Genomic DNA, 20,693 nt, shown 5'->3' with positions numbered 1-20,693 from the left:
CACCACACGTTTTAACAGAAAGCTTGTGTTACAAACTGGGGGGGGGGGTGGAATTCAGAAGATATTGCTGTTGAACTAACAGAAAGGGTCTTATGAAACGATGCTATTATCTGCATTATGGGACATGCAGGAGCAAGTGTTTTTAGCATTTAGACCAGGCATCCTCAAAGTACGGACTCTGGTCCGGATCCGGACTGAACCACAACTGTCTCTGGACTCTGAGCAAATTATACTTTTCATATGTATTATCTGTGTTATCTGCGAGACATCGCCACAACGCAACGAGTCAAAATGATCCGCTATGTCCATAGACTGCAAACAGCGCTCATCGGACATTTATGAGAGAAATTATCTAATGTCCGAGTGCAAGTGAATGCAGCACAAGATGCACGTCATGTAACCCCTCCCCCGGTCCTGGCGCGAGCGTGGACATGATTGGCGGCGATTTCATTTGAACGGGACGGCGCAAAACGAGAAGCATTCGGACCCAAGCACTGAAGGAATGAGGTATTTGCGGTCTACACTGACAGAGAAGAGACTGTCAGTCTGGCTGTATTCAGCATTGAATCAAAACGCACTAAAGCTGTTGATCTTAATACGTTTGTGAGGCGTTTTGCTGAACAAAATGGTAATTGCCACATTCAGCTGTAATAGACACGTCAACGTGATGCTCTGCTCACGGATGAGCATACAAAACTATTAAGATGATGACCTTACGTGTGTAAATATTTTTTTTTCTTTGAGGGGGTCTTTCCCCAAAAAACATTTTTAAGTCCTGAGAAAGTCAAATAAGACGGTGTGTAAAACTACACTGCCCAGCCAAAAAAAAAGTAACCACTTTGATTGAACTAGGCCAGTAGGTAAGGACTTTCCACTGGATAATAACTGAAGTATAAAAGAATGCATGACTGAAGTGATGGAGACCATGTTGAAGGCAAACAAAAAGAGGAAGTAACAGGTCAAATCACGCAAATCCCCCTCTCAGATTCCACAGCAACCAGAAGAACATAAATACTTGCTGGTGATTTGATTAATCAGCTTTGTGATGGAATAAAAAATGCACAGTGCATTTCCTTAGCTGTGGATGAGTCCACTGACACCACTGACAATGCTCAGTTGCTGGTGTTTGTGAGTTTTTATGATGAGGCAAAGGGGGAGTTTGTTGAAGATGTGTTGGGCCTGACGAACCTCAGTGGACACACAAGGGGGCAAGACATTTATAAAGCAATAATGGGAATGCTGAATGAAAAAGAGTGCAGCTGCCTTTATTCATAACTGTGCAGCTCTTACACTGCGACTCTGAGGGGTTAAACACAGACACAATAACAATGAAAACGGCTGCAAACAGATTATTTTTGTTTTTGCAACCTCGTGTTAAGAATCTTGTTGCAATTGTTTAAAAGTTTGAATGACCGTAATAAACGGACCTTTGTCTTATTGAAACATTTATTTTGGACCTTTACGATTTGTATTTGAGTACCCCTGGTTTAGACTATACAAATGTCTCTTTCAAGTCTCTGAACTTTATCCAAGTATAATTTCCTTATTATTCCAAAACATTTTGCTCCTTATGAACAAGGGCTGTGCAATTAATCGTATTTTAATCGCGATTACGATTATGGCTTGCGACGATTATGAAAACAGCATAATTGACAAAATACGATTATTTTGCTGGGTGCGCTTTCGCCCCTCCCTAAAAGCCCACTCTGCCACGTGGGAGTGACATGTGTTGTGAGTGTTCAGCGCGAGCGAAGATGTCAGAACAAGAGCAGCAACTCGTTAAAAAGAAGGGTAAAACTATTTCCACTACTTGCAAGTACTTTGCCATTACATTTCACATCGCTAAAGATATGTGCCCAGTTAGCACTGTTAGCAACCAGGGCTACAAGCAACTTGTCAACACGTTGGACAAGCATTACGCGAAGCCGCCTCGGTATTATTTCAGCAGGTCTGCGCTGCCTGCACTATATGACAAATGCCGTGGGGAAGTTGAGAGAGATGTGGCTTCAGCTGACTACTTTGCTACCACAACAGACCTATGGTCTAGCCCAGGGGTGCCCAACCAGTCGATCGCGAGATGTGTCTAAAAATAGAACAACAATATTCTGTTTTCATTCTGTTCATATCGTTAACATAATCTTCCTGTGCCAGAATAATGCACTTGAACCCATCAAAGCTTTGTGATTGGCCGGCGTCACCCCATGTGTCGGGGCGTGGCTGAGGGTCTTGGTCAGTCCAGGTGGCAATATTGTCACCTGCCTGCGCTCATCTCTGAAACCAGACCATGTAAACAGGCTGGTGTTTCTTGCAAAAAATCTTTAAGAGATGACATGAGCAGCCCTACCAGCATTTGCCATGGTGGCCTAAACATTTTTATTTGGTCTTAAATTGTAGTTCAACATTTATTTCCTGTTACTTCTGGACCATGACGGTTGGCCAGCCTTCAACGTTTAACTGAGTGGAATATGTTGAATATGTTTTACCAAAATGTTGGCTATATGTTAAGGAGTTTTCAGTAGGTTGTGACAGTGCACTGCATCATATTTGATTTAATTTATTTTGGTCTAATTTATTTTTATTTATCATATTAATAATATATGTTTAGTATGGTTTTGGAAGTGCGCTCCAACATATTTGTTGTTCTTGTTTATTGGTAAAATATTATTTGTTTTAAAGTTCAATAAATGGTCAATGAATAATCGTCAAAATAATCGTGATATCAATTATTGACCCAAATAATCGTGATTATGATTTTTGCCATAATCGCACAGCCCTATTATGAACCACTTAGAAGCTTTACAAAACTAACCATAGCTATGTTTTTCCATACACTTAGTTAGTTGCATGAAAATGCAAAACCTTTTTTCTAACCAGGTTGGTGTTTTATTGTAGCATCAGTGATATACGCGGACCATCTGTTGACTGATATGTCAAGGTCTTAAGGACTCTTTGAGGTTAACACATTCAGCATGTGCCTGTGTGTGAATGCCTGTGATTGTTTGATGTGTTTTACTGCCCTTTGGCTCCAGATGTACCTCAATCACAGAAGATAATTGGACACAGAGCCTGAGGTTATATAGTAAACACAGCATAGATAGTGTTAATGATTTGAGGTGTGAATGTGTTAGTAAATGAATGCAAGTCTTCAGAATTTCCTCAGCATTACGTTTGCATGCTTGTGTGTGCATTCATGTTTGAAAGGGCATGCAACTTTAGCTATCATGTGCTGCCCTCTGCTTTATTTGGAGCCCAGCAGTCAGCACACGCACACCAACTGGGCTTTGGCTTCCCCTATATCTGCTCACAGCACACGGCCTCCCCTGCCAATCTTGTAAGGGATGTTTGTTCCAGTTGCTCCTTATTTACACGCAAACTCAGGACAAGGGGTGTGTCCGTCACTCCGTCTCTGGTTAGACGGGAGGACTTTCCTCCTCTTTTTGGGAAATGCACACAGCAACAGTTTAAAGGTAACATGTCATGCTCTTCTTCTTCGTCATCGTATTTGACATTTTCCCACGGTTTTTACAACACCACTAACGTAAGTGAGCGTTAAGATTTTACTGCTTCACACATAGGGTTGGATATCGTTTGGATTGTAACGATTCCGGTTCTGCCTTTCGATTCCGCTTATTTTCGGTTCTCGATTCCGGTTCTTTGTGAGGGTAAAAATAAGTCAAACTGGGAGAAAAATATATTTATGAAAACATTAAGTCAAATCTGTATTCCTATTTACAAATCACTTCATACTGTTTAATTTCTTACAGTAATTGAATACAATTATATAAAAAATAATCTATGCATTGTTTAGTTAGTTCTAAGTGGTACAGTTTGAGAATGTACAATTGGCCCAGTCTCCTCTGATGTTACACTGCAACCTGCCTGTTGCAGCCAATTTAATGTATTTTAATATTTGTATATGAAGGTGCTGTGATACTACTGAATTGACCTGGGCATAGACGGGGACTCAGCCAATTTCAGGGTACAACCTACTATTTAGGGAGGACACAGGTGCACAGCATTAGGGATTGGGAATCACCAGAGGGAAGCCACACAGTTTTTCAACCGTGCGTGTTTTCGCTTATTTTCTGTTTGTTTTGAGTTAATATTTCGGTTTATTTCTTTATCACAGTTAGTTGTTTAGTTATCAGTTAAACACCCGGCTCTTGTTTTGCTGTCATCATCCTGCAGTCCAAATAAACATCTTAAATGCACTCAAAGAGAAGACCTGATTTGCTGTAAACACCACGCGTCTGGAAAAGCTTCACACCATATCCCTCACTGGCAAATATTTGTTGTTCGGTTGCCTTTACACTGCCTGTGAGACAGAGTCCAACCACACATGTCCAACACATAGGACATAACCTAATAATAATAATACATTATATTTATAGCCTATAGGCCTAGCCAGTGGCGGCTGGTGGAAAATATGTTTGGTGGGGCTGTTGATATAGTGAGTAAACATTTTTTATTTGGGAGAAATGACCCCTTAAATTAGGACTTCTGGTTTTGTAATGGCGCATTTCCAGTGCAGCGCGGAGCTCGCTTTAATGCTGTGTTCAGACCGGACGCGATGCGAATATTCGCTTCGCTCTAAACGCTTTTTTTTTAATATTTTTTTTTTGTATGTGGGAAGAGGTGGGGCGGCGCCCCTAGCGCCCCTATGGGCCGGCCGCCACTGGGCCTAGCGCTTTTCTACAACTCAAAGACGCTTGCACGCTTACACATGTCCTGCAATACACATGCTGCAGCTGCCCAGCCGCTCACTGTTTGTAAAAGTAAATAAATAGTATTTTCATTTCAATAATGTAGCTACTTTCTATACCCTGCTTCATAAACAATACTGACATCCCTGTGCTCCTCCGAGTCTGGGGGTCCGGGGATGTGAGGACAGCGCGAGGACACAGACAGGGAGGCTGCTTCACTTCATAAAGGAAATGGCGGTCCATATTAACAACACAGGAGCCAAAACGCTTAATAACCTTCATTATGTGTTAGAGAAAGAACATAAGAAAGTTTGACAAAGATGAGGCTGTTAAACGGGCAGCGGATCCGCTGTGTGTAGAAAGAGAGAGAGAGACGCTGAGCTGCACCATGCAGCGATCAGCTGATACGGAGCATATGAGAGAGCTGCAGTCCGCGGGGCTCGGCCTCGCCTCCTGTCCTCACAACTCTTATTAATCCCGTTACCGGACAATTGTTATTTGTTTCTACTCGGAACCGAGTTTTGCTTCCCAACCCTGCCACTGTGCTACACTTCCCGCCCCGCCCCCGTCTAACTGTACAGAAAGCAGCGAGATGCATTTCCTTAGGAATCGACAAGCAGAAACGAAACTAACATTTCTAAACGAACAATGGCAGACACGTACAATTTGCGAATGAGTTCTGCCTTTTGTAAACTGAATGTATCAATAATTTGTCAATAAACGTCACTTGTCCGCCGGACAAGTCAATTGACAGATCTACTTGTCCGATATTGTAAATAACACGTCCCGGACGGTGGAACGTGTACTTTTTCGCACACTGACATGCCATTCCACATATGGGTCTCTTTGATTTGTGTTATTTGACTGTGCTTCAATCCATTGGTCAGTGCTTATTCTTCATGAATGTAAAGGCAACACAAATGACCTTAAACCTAGTCTGTAATTTCTGTGCAGCATTTTCTTCTTACTTATTGATCTAGCTTGTAGCACATATATAGCAATGTTTTTTGAGTACTGCAGCCAGGGTCATTACTTGTTTAAAGATCAGTGATTCTGTAGTTCCAATAAATCAGTGATATATATTGTTGAAGTCTATGAATATCTTATTTAATAGTTTTGAACCAGGTCATTTAGTATTTGAAATAAAGCCGCTTGGTACATTTAGAAACTACATATAGGTATCAGATTGACCTCTATGTGGGCAAATACCCAATTTTTTAAATGGGATCAAATTAGGATTTGGACAAAAACACAACTTGGAAATACCTATTCTATTATTACACACAATATCCTCTAATCAATTCACCAGACTAACCTGATCTGGAAACACTTCTTTAATCTACCCGACATCCTGTTCTTATCTTTTCTCATGCGCTTGATATTAAAGTGAAGCTGGTGTTTATTTCAGACACACAATGCATGTGGTCAAAATGGAAAGGCACTGATACTTAATGGACATTGAACAGATGTGGGAAAAACCACTTAACATGTTTTCCCCTGGAGCTTCGCACCCTTTGCAGTTGGGGTTTTCCAGTGTTGGTCAGCAGGAGGTGTAAGGCTTAAGTATGGCATCTGCAGTGAGTCATTGTGGCCTTATTGCCTTTGCTGTGGCACTACACACTGTGGTAGGACAGAATAAAGCCTAATTAGGACTGTGTTAAGCTAAATCTATCTTTGAAATGACATCAGAAGCTGGCTGAGTATTGTGGTATAGACTCAAAGTACACATAATAAGTGGACAGATGATGCTTTCCAGTACAAGAGCAACATTTATGACATTTGTTATTCACTGCCTGTCTGTCACTCCCAACAAAAGCCTTAATTGTGTCTGATTTCTGCATTAGATTGTGTAGGTGTTCTTGTTATTGTGTCCACCCCAGGTATATGCAAAGGGAAACGACAGCTAGGTACAGTGGGTCGTGGCGGTGGTGGAGGTGGATATCGGGTGTCAGAAATGTTTAGGGAGACTCCTCGTGAGTATCATGTTCCACCTGTCTCTAAATGAAGAGCTTAAGGATTCACATCTTAACACAAGCTGCCTAAATGTCTACAGCACAGTCAAAAGAGCCGGAGATGAAATGATACAGTGTGTGAACTTGTATCTTTTTTCTGCATGACTACTGAGCTGTCTGCTGAAAAGGGAACTAAGCTGACAAAACACTTGAGTCAACTTCTGTTTTTGTATAACTGACTCAATGGCTGATATGTATGTCCACTCCAGCTACCTGGCATACCGAGAGACCCAGCTAGTGTCAGATTGCCGTAATATGCAAATGTCATCTTCAAACAAAGTTAAGTGTATCCACAAAAGTATATTTGTGGAATTATCACATTTGGAACCAGGTTTCCAAAGAATATTTTTTGTTTCTGTTCATTTATTTTTAGATCACATTGTTCACTCTTATTTGTAAATAAAACAGTTTTTTTGTGATATGCCAGCTTCTAATAAGTCATTGTTCATCTTCCTGAGTTTTAATTATGATAATTGAGCTATATGATAGATTGAAGGTACACATGTGATTTACTGTTACTCTACAGGCTAAATGTTTTCATTGCCCTTCTTTTCATTGACAGGCCTCTAGTGTTAAAGCAGGCACAAGCAACAACACAAATGGGTGATTAAGAGCCTTTCTACATCATTTAACAGTTATAGAACATCTTCACCTTACATGTTCTTCACAACATTTCTGTAGGCAATACATGAAACTTAAGTTCCTTTTGTAATGTAAGCACTAAGCGTTCTTTATCTGCAAGTAGTTCTAAACTGGAAAATGGAGTTTAAAATCATCCCTGATTTAAAAGACCTAGCATACACAGGAAAGGTAGAAAAGAAACAAACGCCTTCGCCTCAAACGAGAGGAAAGTGTCACCTGAGCCTGTTGTGTCAAATACAGTGTAATGGGTGACTGGCAAGTATGCTGTTACCTGAGATGGTTGAGGTGTGGCTGCCCATGTCTGCACTCGATTCATTACATACTTCATGTTGCCTCGAATCATGCAGTGATCCCTTTCCTGTTGACAATTCACTGTGGCAACATGACGTTGAATAGCTGATTGTAATTAGTGGGATCTTTCCATTACCGTCATCCTCTAAATCGATTAAGACTTATGTTTGGCTGCATACTACTAGGGCTGCAACAAACGACTAATTTGATAATCGATTAATCTATCGATTAATGAAACGATTAATCGACTATTCGGACTATTACTGTATGCCTTGCACAATTTCTCAAACGCTCTTATTTAGCCATCAACTTTTAGATTTAGCTTGAGGTTGTTTTAGGCATGTGGAAACTAACAATGAAGACAATAAAGATGAATACTTGATTCCAAAATACATATATTATTGAAATAACTTAAATTGTGAACAAAACTAACATTGCTTTTTATTCAAATTAAATAAATAATATTTCACATCAAAAGAAACAACAGTGTTTTAACAAATCGTATTAAATAATCTGATGACAGAACTGTAAACAGAATAGCTGAAACTTTAACAAACGAAATAATAATAATAATATATAATATTTGTATAGCGCCTTTCAGGAACCCAAGGTCGCTTTACAAGTCGGGTAGGGGGGGGGGGGGGGAGTAGGGGAAACAAGGCAGACAGGTTAAGGGGGTGGGGGGGGGGAAAGTAGCGGACAAATAAACCTATTAAACTAACTGTACAGTGGGGAAAGCCTTGGTAAAAAGGTGCGTTTTGAGGGCTTTTTTGAAAATGTCCAGGGTTGGGGCGCTGCGGATTTCGGGGGGGAGAGAGTTCCAGAGGGTGGGGGATGCCACACTGAAGGCTCTGTCACCAAAAGTCCGCAAATAACTCTGTTACCTCTAATCATTATGTTTGTATAATGTAGTTAGCTCCGTGTGTTGCTGCTAGCATACATAACACCTGACGTGGAAACGTTACTCGTGGATGGGGCTACAGAGCTACTAGAAAGACAGTCGAACCCGGTGCATTCCTCCGTCTGGATGTGGAGCGCTTTTGCTAAATGTTTAGACAAATTGCTCGTGTTACCGCCCTTACATGCTAAACTCTTATTCCACTTTTGGTAACGAGCATTCTCCACATCGAGACGGGTAAAGTTTAACCACCTCGGAGCGCGTTCTCTCCGCCATCTCCCACGTGTGTGTGTTGCTGCATGTTGCAGCTGCCCGTGTGTAAACTGCCCCGCCCCCTCGCAAGCAGGCGGGGGAGAGAAAGATCGAAAATACATCATAGACGCATTTGTTTGTCTTTTTGCATATTAGAAACGAGTTGGCGACACTAAGACTGCGATATAATGTCTTTGTAGCAATAATACATGACATATATTTTTTAAATGTCTCCAGTACCGATACAAAGACCAATAAAGTTAGAGCTTAACGGGGCGTAAAACACACGTGATGACGTCACCAACGAATCGACGACTGAATTAGTTGGCAACTAATTTGGTAATCGATTGTAATCGATTAAGTCGATTAGTTGTTGCACCCCTATACTAGACGTCACAATAACACTAACGTCTCCTTTACAGACCAATAAAGGAAAGTCATGGAAATGTTTCAGAAAGGAATTTAAAGGATTCAGTCACCATTTTATTGTCAGACATTAGCAAAATCTCTAAAACATAACCTTTCCATTTGCACAAGTTACTGTTAGGTGGGCTAGGTGTTTTTCTGGAACTTGGTTAATTCCATGATAACATAACCATTACTATGTCCATATATTTTGTCTCGATGGTAGTGTAATGGGTGTATCTTTAAATGTGATCACATTTCTCCATAGGATTTTGGAAAATAGCTCCAAATAGAAATAAGGTCTGTGGTTGACACAAATTTAAGAGACGGATCACGTTTTGTTCAACGACATTAAATACATCAGCAGTGACCCCACTGGTGATTTTTGAAGAGTTTACGTGTCTGAAAAACGATGGTTGTTAACAAGTGGCTGAATAGGACTACAGAAGTTGTCGAGGACATTGTACGTCATTACGCCGATTACGTAAACACTTCCGCTAAGTTTGTTTGCCCCTGTTCTGCTTGAAAGCAAGTACCTGCCTCCTGCAAACTGTTCAAACAAACGCTTCAACTTGTACAATTTTGAATCTGTATTTTTGAATATCGATCTTAAATTGGCGTGATGTTGAACTCGTGCGACCCTGCTGTAGTTCGCTTATAGCATAACGTTAGCATTTTGAGGTTCGTTTTCCACAGACCTTATTTCAAGCTATTTTCCCAAATCCTATGGAGGAATCCCATTGCTTTTTTGTCGAGGGAACCCATGCGCAGCTTACTTCCGGGTAAATACGTCATCCCTGCACCACTCTATAGATGTGAGTGTTTTTATATCGTCTACCTCCTCGCTAACAGACATGTTGCAAAGGAATCAGGCCTATTCACCGTATGTGATGGCTTCAGCTCTCAGACCATTGTATTATCTGATTTACACATACTGGAAGTTCCATTAAGGTGGCTTGTATTATATCTCAGACAGTCTAACTGTACACCACCCTGCTCCAAAAGGCATAAAGCTGATGGGGTTGTCTTAAATTGACCAATCATGAGCTAAAGTACTCTAGAATATTTGATTTGCATAACTTCAGCCATAACAGCTTATAGTTTAATACAGTATAGTATATCAGTGGTTGTCTTTTCTTAACCTCCTGGCCTCTGTCAGTCAAAGAATTATGCAATGCAGTTTTAGGAGCAGGAGGAAGTAATACAGGAAGGGAAGATGCCATGTGACAAAAGCTATGACCCAAACTCACATGACAAGATAAAGAGTTGTTTTGAGCTTGGTAACCACCATCAAATCATTTAGATGTATTCAATTCTCTTTCATTTTAAACCGAGTCATTCAGTGTAGTGATCTTCACATGCAAGTTGTCATTCTTCATGCCCCCTCCAGAGGGCAGCATCAGTCACTGGAGAGGATTCAGGGTAGCAGGGCAGATGATGATGTCACAAACATGAACATCTTCTGACTCTGCTACCTACTGTCAAAATGTACTTTGAATGTTTCTCTATTGTAGAACAATGTGTACTTTTCTTCAAAGATCACATTCATCATGATATATATGTATTTCATGTACCAATCCTTTTTTATTTGTTTTCTCATCTTATATTGCTCATATGTAAAGATGTGTCAATCAATTGTAGGGTAACACCAGGTCTTTGTTTACATTTGGATCTTGTGTTGTGCTTTCACATTAAAATAAATTCTTGTCATTAATTAAAACATTTTATAAATATTGGAAGTTATTTTTTCCATTTGGCCCTAAACATCTCTTCACAGTCCATTGTATCGTAAGGCATGACATAGCAAAGCAGCAATGGAAACAAATGAAGTGTTGGATGTGAGATATTTGAAGAGGATACAACAAAAGTAGGAATTATCGTTAGAAAGAAAGAAAAAAAGAAAGTATGCATGAGAAGAAAGAGATCAGTTCCTCTCCACAGCCTGAGTGTCCTTGGGTTGTACTTGGTGTATCAAGTCCAGTCTCTTCCCATCTTCACTGGTAGGATCAGTCAATACATCTATTCTGGGATCAGAAATCTGAGCGTATGGAGACAAAGTGGAACTCTTGTTTGGGCAGATAAATGCATCACTGTCTGTGGAGCCAGAGTGAACCATAGACACAGACTGTATACAGATAATATAATTATTAGTAGTAATTAATAGTTAGTTGGATAATTAGTTAATGTAATTGTTTTGGTTACTACAGAAAACATTCAAATAAATATATCTCTGAAGAACAAATGATGATAACTTTAAAGCCATGGATATGCATACCCTTACCGCTTTCAATGAGGTTGAAGTTGTATCTGAGTGGTAACCATGTTTTCTTCTAGGATTTATGGTGCTAATGATTTTCCTGGTTAGTTATATCACAGATGATATGTCTGTGATTGGCATTGACACTCTGGATGCAGTACAATATTGTAGAAAGTCACGTCTCAGGCAGAAATTCATAATTATTTATTTCCCATTACATTATTTCTACTTTCTTGTTTATTTCTAGTCTTTTTAATTGTTATTGTACAATGCCATGTCTTTTTATGCTGCTGTCTGCAACACAACACTTCAATAAAGTACTATCTTATCTTATCTATTACATGTCACTTGTTAGACGCTTTTACCCAAAGCGACTAGGGATGTCCCGATCACCTTTTTTTGCTCCCGATCCGATTCCGATCATTTGATTTTGACAATCTGCCGATACCGATTTTTCCCAATCCGATCTTTATGCAATGCATTAAGAGAAAAAAAAGGTAACAGATAACGGCTGGTCATCCAACGCGATACATTCAGCTATCTTGGCTGTTATTTTGTTGGCCTTTTCACTGTTCTGGGGCAGTTTCTCTTTCCTTTTAAAAGTCTCTGAAAGTGTCTGTTGTTTCAGTGCCGTTACCTGAGTGGCCGCTGTGTACTCGCTGTGTTGTTGTTGGTGTTTGTTTCTCAGGTAGCGTATTAGATTGGTCGTGTTGAACGTAGCTCTGTTCTTTCCACCACGCGGAACCTCTGCCTTGCAAACATTGCATCTGGCTGTTACACTGCCTTCGCTTTCAATTTTATAATACTTCCAAACTCCTGACATTTTCTCCGTCCCGACTCCCGAGTCACCAGCTGAACGTAGCCTCTCGTTAGCTTACTGCTACTATTAGACACTGCGCCCACTCTGTTGCCAGATTTCAGAGAAATAAGCAACCAGGTCTATGAAAACAAGCCCAAAGAAAGCAACACATACATGATGTTGTGTAATTTTAAACCAAAACTAAGTCCTCAGGATGACTTTAAGACGTGAACATGGTCATTTTTGTTTTGTAACATTAAATCAAAAAAAAATATTTTATTAAAAAATTTTTTTTAAAAATCCCGATCCCCGATTTTTTTCTCCCGATCCCCGATCTTTTTAAAATCACGTGATCGGATCGGGACATCTCTAAAAGCGACTTACACACACTTAATACTATTGTGTCTTTAGGCGGGTAGTGTAGTTTGTCCAGTTTAAGAATGTGTGATTCCATATTGTATCGTTGTTGTCAACAGACTAGTCTCAAATGCAGTTATGTTATAATTGACCTTGTGTTCCTGGGTATACACATTTGCTTTGTCTGTGTCTGGGAAATGCTTATGTCACAACAGTTTAGCCTAGTTTTCAGTGTCCACTGGATAGTTGTTAACTTCCTCATAAAAGAGATGTTGTCCTTCCAGCTTGGATGCCCTGACTGTCCCTGAGAAGCAGTCTGACTGTCTGGCAAACCAATTAATGGATGCCAGTTACATCACTGCTCAGCGCGGGAGTAGATAAGTGCTCTCTTTGTTACCTCAGCAGCACCATCATACTTAGAGATCATTGAGTTTTCAGAGGACTGTATTGATTAATAAACTGCCTTCCTTTCAGTTTGCACAGAAACATTCCCTGGGATTCCATGAACAGCAGCTGCTTCAGACAGTACATTAGCTGCCAGGCGTATTCACTCAGCATTTGATTAGCCTGTAGCATTGAAGCAGTCCAATAAATGCAACAACACCCACTTACTGGAAATATATTGTTTCATTGAAACCTGACCTGCCAACTGAATATCATTCTAAAATACCTGATTGGATGGCTGATGCTTTACTGATGGACTTAATCTGGTATATAGCAAGATATGTTATTTAAGTGAATTAACTACTTCACACTTATCTAATATATTGAAATACAGATTTCCGATGAGTCCCTGAAATCCCCCAAAAATGTGACTTCTTGTTTTCAATTTCGAACATTGAGCTTTTAGATGAATGATTGATTAATGCATGCCTTCCTTCACTCAGCATGTGATTTGCCTGTAACATTTAGGCAGTCCAATAAATACAACACCCACTTACTGGAAATATTATGTTTCATTGAAACCTGAGGAGCTATTTCTAAAATGCCTGATTGGATGGCTGATGCTTTACCGATGGACTTAGTATGGTGTATGGCAAGAGAAGATTTCCCGTGAATTAACCCTTCACTTTTGTCTAATATACTGAAGTACAGATTACAGATGAGTCCCTGAAATCCCCCAAATGTTACTTCTTGTTTTCAATTGAGACTTGTATGACAGATAAAACACGTTGAGTTTTAGGTTTTCAGGTGGACAATATGTTTATCAATCCTAAAGAAGACTTTGTAATTTGCTTAGAGGATCACTATGTTTCCTTGATAGTACTCCGTTTCCCTATTAACAGAGCATTGGCAACCAAACAGTGAAGTAAATACAATGTGTAACTTAAAGGCTAGTATTTGTATACAGGTGGGCTGTCATAGCAGATTGGGATACATTTATCTTGAATTGAAGGTTCGTTTTTAACCATTTTGATTAGAGATGTCCCGATCCGATCACGTGATCGGGGATCGGAGCCGATCACGTGATTTTCAAAAGATCGGGGATCGGGAGAAAAAAAATCGGGGATCGGGATTTCTTTTTAAAAAAAATATATAAAATATTTTTTTTTTCATTTAATGTTACAAAACAAAAATGACCATGTTCACGTCTTAAAGTCATCCTGAGGACTTAGTTTTGGTTTAAAATTACACAACATCATGTATGTGATCTTTCCTGCAACGGCAGCTTTTCTGTATTTCCTTTCTCCTGTAATATGACTTGATCGCTTTAAACTCCGCACACTGAGCTCTGATTGGTCAGCAGGCAGTGCTTTCACTGAGTTGAGCTCTTAGCCTGCAACCTAACCTGGTCCCGACCAGGTTAGCCGCTTTCTTTGGGCTTGTTTTCATAGACCTGGTTGCTTATTTCTCTGAAATCTGGCAACAGAGTGTGCGCAGTGTCTAATAGTAGCAGTAAGCTAATGAGAGGCTACGTTCAGCTGGTGACTCGGGAGTCGGGACAGAGAAAATGTCAGCAGTTTGGAAGTATTATAAAATTGAAAGCGAAGGCAGTGTAACAGCCAGATGCAATGTTTGCAAGGCAGAGGTTCCGCGTGGTGGAAAGAACAGAGCTACGTTCAACACGACCAATCTAATACGCCACCTGAGAAACAAACACCAACAACAACACGACGAGTACACAGCGGCCACTCGGGTAACGGCACTGAAACAACAGACACTTTCAGAGACTTTCAAAAGGAAAGAGAAACTGCCCCAGAACAGTGAAAAGGCCAACACAATAACAGCCAAGATAGCTGAATTCATCGCGTTGGATGACCAGCCGTTATCTGTTACCTTTTTTTTCTCTTAATGCATTGCATAAAGATCGGATCGGGAAAAATCGGTATCGGCAGATTGTCAAAATCAAATGATCGGAATCGGATCGGGAGCAAAAAAAGGTGATTGGGACATCCCTAATTTTGATGTATGACTAAATGAAACAAATCTTTAGTATTATTCCCTTCTGGTAAAGCCTGTTGGTAAATATAATATACAGAGGCAAGTTTTAAATGTTCCAAAGTTCCATCAAAATGTTTCTGTAGTCACATCCTGGATACTTCTATAGTGAATACTCTCTAAACCATATTATAGTACCTAATGGAATTCTCTAAACTCTGGCTCATTGCTTGGAAATATTAATAATTACAAGTTGCAGTGCTAAAAAAGAAGCAATGCTACTGTATCTCTTCCTGACTGTCTCCTTCTGTCTCTACTCCACCTCCTCCCTTTCCTGTTTCACGCAGCCCCCTCCCTTCACTATATTGATCTCGTATGTCGTCATGTTGGGGTACTTAAGGGGGAGAGGGCCACTCGTTCTGGGTGTGTCTCCAGATGTTAAGCAACCAAAAGAGGCTCACAGACTTTCACATCATAAAAGGCATTGCTTAATGAATGAAACAACATGAACTGCTGTGGTTGCTTTCCTCCGGCATTGTTTATTTGAGTATTTCCCATCAAACCGGGGTGTTGCTGGGTGGGTTTTAATACCTTCATGCTTTCATTTCCAGTGCACTCATTACCTTGAGGAAATGACTCCTTGTTCGTGGATTGGTCATAAGGTCAGCTAAGAAATGTTAGCTACTGCGAGCAGATTCTCAGTCTATATTTTCATGTGGATGTCTGTCTCTCTAGTGAACCGTGCACCTTGTATTTAAGAGTTGCTATGGAGAGATAAGAGCATGAAGTTAACAGCTGTATTGATTCACTTGCCTCCATCAGTTCCCCATCCCCCTCCCTGTATATCTAATTGTCTTTTTACGCTGACATACTTTACGCTTTTGTTGAGATGTACATGTAATGCAGACGTCTAATTTGTGTGTTAGCATTTGCATGCACATGTGCTAACCCTCTACTGGCATGTGTGTTTAGACCACGGCCAGTATATGTCTTTAAATTCAGCCCTGCCCACTTCTGACTTTGCACATGGGGTCGAATAACAGTGCATAGGAAGTGAGGATATGTATGTGTCCATTTGTGTGCGCGCAAACTTTCCTCAGTAGGGCAGCTCAGGACTTCCTCCTCTCTTAGAAAAAGGCTGCCGGCTTTTGTTGTGAGAACCAGAGCGACATTCCTTGGTCTGCCCTCAGGCGCAGAAAAAGCCATATGTATGCTCTCACACAATCATGAGCATAAATGCATGTCATGTTTTTTTGTTAGTGTGTGTTTCTACGGGTACTGCCTCCACTGGGCGGGGCAGTCTGGCTCTTCCTTATTTGATTAGTTGGTGCGTAGGGGGGGCTGGGGTCACATGGGTGTACAGCAGAATCCGAGCGATAGGGAACGAAAACTCAGAACTAACACCCCACCTCTGCCCATGAGAGTAAAGTACACCAGCGCTGTTAGCCTGAAAAAGCAAACAACTGAGGAGAGAGAGAGACAGAGGAGAGGACTGACAGCTGTTGGACGGAGGAAGAGGGAAAGGAGCAGCAGCGAGGGAGGAGAGAGGAGACAGAGATAAGAGTGTGGCAAACAGGAGACACTGAGAGGAAACACATGGTGTAAAAATGCCTACCAACTTCACCGTGGTCCCAGTGAAGGACAACTCTAAAAAGGGAACAAATAGGATCGAGGAGGATGATGAGGATGACAACAATGTGCTAAAGGAGGAAGACGAGGGGGCCACAGGTGAGATCAGATGTTTTGTATTAGCTCCATCAGGTGGGGAATAACACAGACAGGATATGTAATGCTAATTCAATGAATCGCTAATTCTATTTTTCAAAGGCTCAAGTTTTACAAGTTTGATTTATATATTTTCTATTCTATGACCGTAGATAGAGAAGTAGTCCCGGAAAGTTCCAGACATTCTCATAGTATCCAGTACAAGCTTTCTTACTCATGTCCTATGTATTTCGGGAAAAAAAAGGAAGGAGCTGTTTATGGGCTGTGCGTGGGCGGATAATGGGCAGACAGTGGATTTTAGGGAAGCGTTGTGCGTTTTCCAGCAACTGCGTGAGATGAGGGGTTCCTTCACACGCCACTGCCACTCAAGGGAGTTTAACATGAGTTTTATTCCATGGCAGGATTTCCTTTTTGGCTTGAATCTCCCTTTATTTACTCCCTCCACATCATCAGTTGCCTGTTTTAATTCATTTACATTCATGTCTTGAGTTTAAAATGCCTGTTTCTTGACACATCATTAATTTTGTATCCTATACTGTTCTATTTTACTTTTTTGTATTTTCTAATATACTACCAGGTTTCATAGTGTTGCAGTAACAAACAACGCATTTGCTCTAATGAGGACACCCATGACTTTCACATCTCCTAACCACTCTCTGTGTTGATTAGAATTAACATGTAACCTCAAACATGACTCACCCTCTGAAGACCTTACAGTGAACTTTAGTTCAAACATGATCACAGACCCTCTACACAGTGCAATAGACAGCACTTGTAGATGTTTATATGGATCGGTTCCAGTTCCAAATAAGAAAACCTGCACGGTATTATGTGAAGCTTGATTTACGGCTGAACTTTGGCTGAACTTTGCCCCACGAATCTGAATACCTTTTCCTGATACCGGAAATCACTGAAGCATTGGAGATTTAGTTTTAGTACAAGATGTTCTCCCTTTTCTCTGGCTTCTTCCAACAGTATAAACCGGATATCAACCGATTTGAAGGCATAAAGCCAGGTCTACTTATTAAACCCTCTTATTGTTTTAAATTCATGGATGGGTCATTGACTGAGAGTTTAACTAACTCCTCTCTTAACACTCCATGTTTTTCCTGACTATTATTGAAGTTGCTGCTTTTATAGCACTTCACATGGCGCTGGGCGAATCACTTCCCAGTCCTTAATTTCTGCTGTGGAGCTGCAATTACGGCTACATGCTGGGTAAGAGTTTACAGACTGTGGGAGAGAGAAGGCCATTTTATGATGAAGCTTATGCAGTATATCCACTGTGGCATGCTTTGGTTTCCCCTGTGCGTGTTTGGCCGGCTAATGCAACCGTTTGTCTCTAACAATGGCTGTAGAGACAACAGTAGTGGGAGAGCATTTCAGAAAGGCCATGCCCTGAATCTGAAGCCACAAAACGTGTGCTTTAACTTGACTTTTGTCAGCACCAGGAGCACACACTTTATTTAATGTTCTCTGCTACTGCTTCATGGAGGAGTATTCTTTTGTCTTCATAAATCCACACGTCACAAGGTTTAGTTGTGAGGGTCTGTGATAGCATAATGTTGTTGGCTCATGAGCTCGTTGTGTAGGGAGGGCTCAGTGAAATTGGAGTCACTGTTATTGATTATCCTGCTGGCTTGCTTCCTGTTGGCTGAGTGGGGGGAGATGGGACCCCACCCCCATGCTGTAATGTAATGTACTCCAGTTATTCTCATCTACTCACATTTTTTTCTTTGTTCTACCATCACTCTCTGGTTCTTGGTTGATTGTGTCCTAGCTAACTCTGCAGCCCATAAACCCAGGTACACTTTAACTTCCTGGTAAAGTCAAAGCATAGCGTAAAAAAGGTCAAAGCTTTATCCCTTTGGGGTTTTTTAACTGAATGAAAGCTTATTGTTGTGCATATAACTAGTGAAACAGAAGCTCTTTGAATTCTTCCTACGTCAGAAACACAACTGCATGTTTAACCAATTATCACCAGCTAAATTGTACTGGTCTGAATCATTATTGTTTTTGTTAGCTTTTATCTACACTTTCCCATTCCCTTCACAGTTTACAAATCATTTTATTACCTTTGGAAAAGTATCCGCTTGTTTGCAGTTGGTATGAAAACTCATCTCTTTCGACTCCACTTCGAGCGATAGAACTATTAACAAAGCACTTGTATACTAATAAAGGACTGGCTTACCTAAAGCCAGTTGAGTAGCACTTGAAATGTTTTTGCTCTATGAAACCTGGGGGGTATACTACGAAGCAGGATTTTCGCTTAGCCGGCTAAATTCAGGGAAAACTCCGGCTTTCCGGTCCTACGAAGCTGGTTCTCTTTTTAGCAGGCTAGATCTCCATGGTAACTTATGCTTAGCGGCTAACCTGGTCGGGACCAGGTTAGGTTGCAGGCTAAGAGCTCAACTCAGTGAAAGCACTGCCTGCTGACCAATCAGAGCTCAGTGTGCGGAGTTTAAAGCGATCAAGTCATATTACAGGAGAAAGGAAATACAGAAAAGCTGCCGTTGCAGGAAAGACGGCCAGCAAAAATCACCGACTATGTGAACGTGAAAATGAATAGAATATCACCTCCCATCTTCAGAGCAATCTGACTATTATAACATTAGCGTTAAGAAAGCACTTAAATAGCTGCCACAACATAAGTACACTGAGTGCAGACGTCGATGTGTCCCATTATCATTCATATCACATCATATCACATCATAATGTATCACATATCTCCTGATCTGAGTCAGCTGAGCCGTATCTGGCCGTGCAACACTCACAGTGTCACATACTGTATGCAGAAGTATTATTTTAAGCAACACATTAAGTTGACGACACACTCGAGACAAATGTAATTAAAGTCAGATCGTGTTTTAGACGGGGCAGGGATATCATAAACCTGTTAATGTACGCATTCAAACACTTTTTCTTTTGCCAGCTGTATTCACCTTGCAGGTGCAGCTCTGTGGCTTTGATCCTGGATAAAGTGTTTAAGGCATGGATGTTTATTTGACTAGTATTAAAGTTCACTTTTCATTCAGGAAGTATGACGCTGCGCTGTCAGTGCGCTTCTCCATGTTCGTGATTGGTCGAATGCTCCAAATTCCACCCCTTTAATGTGAACGTGCACCTAACTAGATAGGAAACGGCTGGCTTGAGCGATCCACTTGATAACCCGCGTCGTAGTACAGTTTAGCGACAGCGCGTATGTTTTGGATTAGGCCAACCGGCTAACTCAAACATATCCAGGTTAGGTTGAACCAGCTTCGTAGTATAGGCCCCAGATGTACTTATATGATTCTGTTTTCTTCAAGTTTTTATTTTGTTGGTCGAACGCACTTATTGTACGTCGCTTTGGATAAAAGCGTCAGCTAAATGCAATGTAATGTAATGTATGCAGTAAAACTGTATGTGGTGAGTTTACATTTATCCTCTTTAGAACAAACCAAAAGTTAATTAAAAAATAGATGCTATGTGTTGAAGTGGTGAAAGGAAAGTAACAAGTGTTCAAACAACAAAGCGAAACTGAAAATACCGAGATGATATCCTGACAAATTTATATTTGTTTCTCTCTTCTATGTGTGTATCCATATCAAATTCATTGTTGACATGTGCTTGGCATACTAATCCTTTCAATTTAAACTGACAGTTTATTTTTGGGAAAGTCCAACAGTCTTTGTGCACTCACTGTGTGTAACCTAACTGAAGGTCTTTGCTTGACTCTGTACTGCTGACTGTGTGTAACCTAACTGAAGGTCTTTGCTTGACTCTGTACTGCTGAGTAGTGTAACTAATCTGTGTGAGTTTCTCTTGAACTCACAACGTTGTGCTGATCCGTCTTGAGTGTGTGATGTTACTATGTTCCGGGAATTCTTTCCCACCATCACATTATTGTACCACTCAATATCCAGTTGACGATTTCATCTGCTATTTATTTATTCATTCCAATGACTCAAAACCTTTAGATCCCACTGCCTTA

General features: G+C 40.6%; 1 protein-coding gene across 6 annotated transcripts in view; it reads left to right on the top strand.

Annotated features, from left to right (window-relative positions):
- Nucleotides 1–20,693, top strand: part of slc12a7b (solute carrier family 12 member 7b) — an 81,575-nt gene that overhangs the window by 6,887 nt on the left and 53,995 nt on the right. Inside the window, exon 1 of one of the 6 annotated variants that reach the window (XM_034108979.1) lies at nucleotides 16,329–16,723. The exons of 4 other annotated variants lie outside the window; for them this stretch is intronic. In XM_034108979.1, the coding sequence (XP_033964870.1) occupies nucleotides 16,603–16,723 (121 nt within the window). In that variant the 5' untranslated portion in view covers nucleotides 16,329–16,602. Of the gene's footprint in view, nucleotides 1–16,328; nucleotides 16,724–20,693 lie in introns of those variants that run through there. One more of the 6 variants, XM_071206877.1, reaches the window with a different exon arrangement.

This window comes from Pseudochaenichthys georgianus, chromosome 20, assembly GCF_902827115.2.
Source record: "Pseudochaenichthys georgianus chromosome 20, fPseGeo1.2, whole genome shotgun sequence".
NCBI classification, from domain to species: domain Eukaryota; kingdom Metazoa; phylum Chordata; class Actinopteri; order Perciformes; family Channichthyidae; genus Pseudochaenichthys; species Pseudochaenichthys georgianus.
Note: the sequence above shows the minus strand (reverse complement) of the source record. Positions and strands in the feature narration are given on the sequence as shown.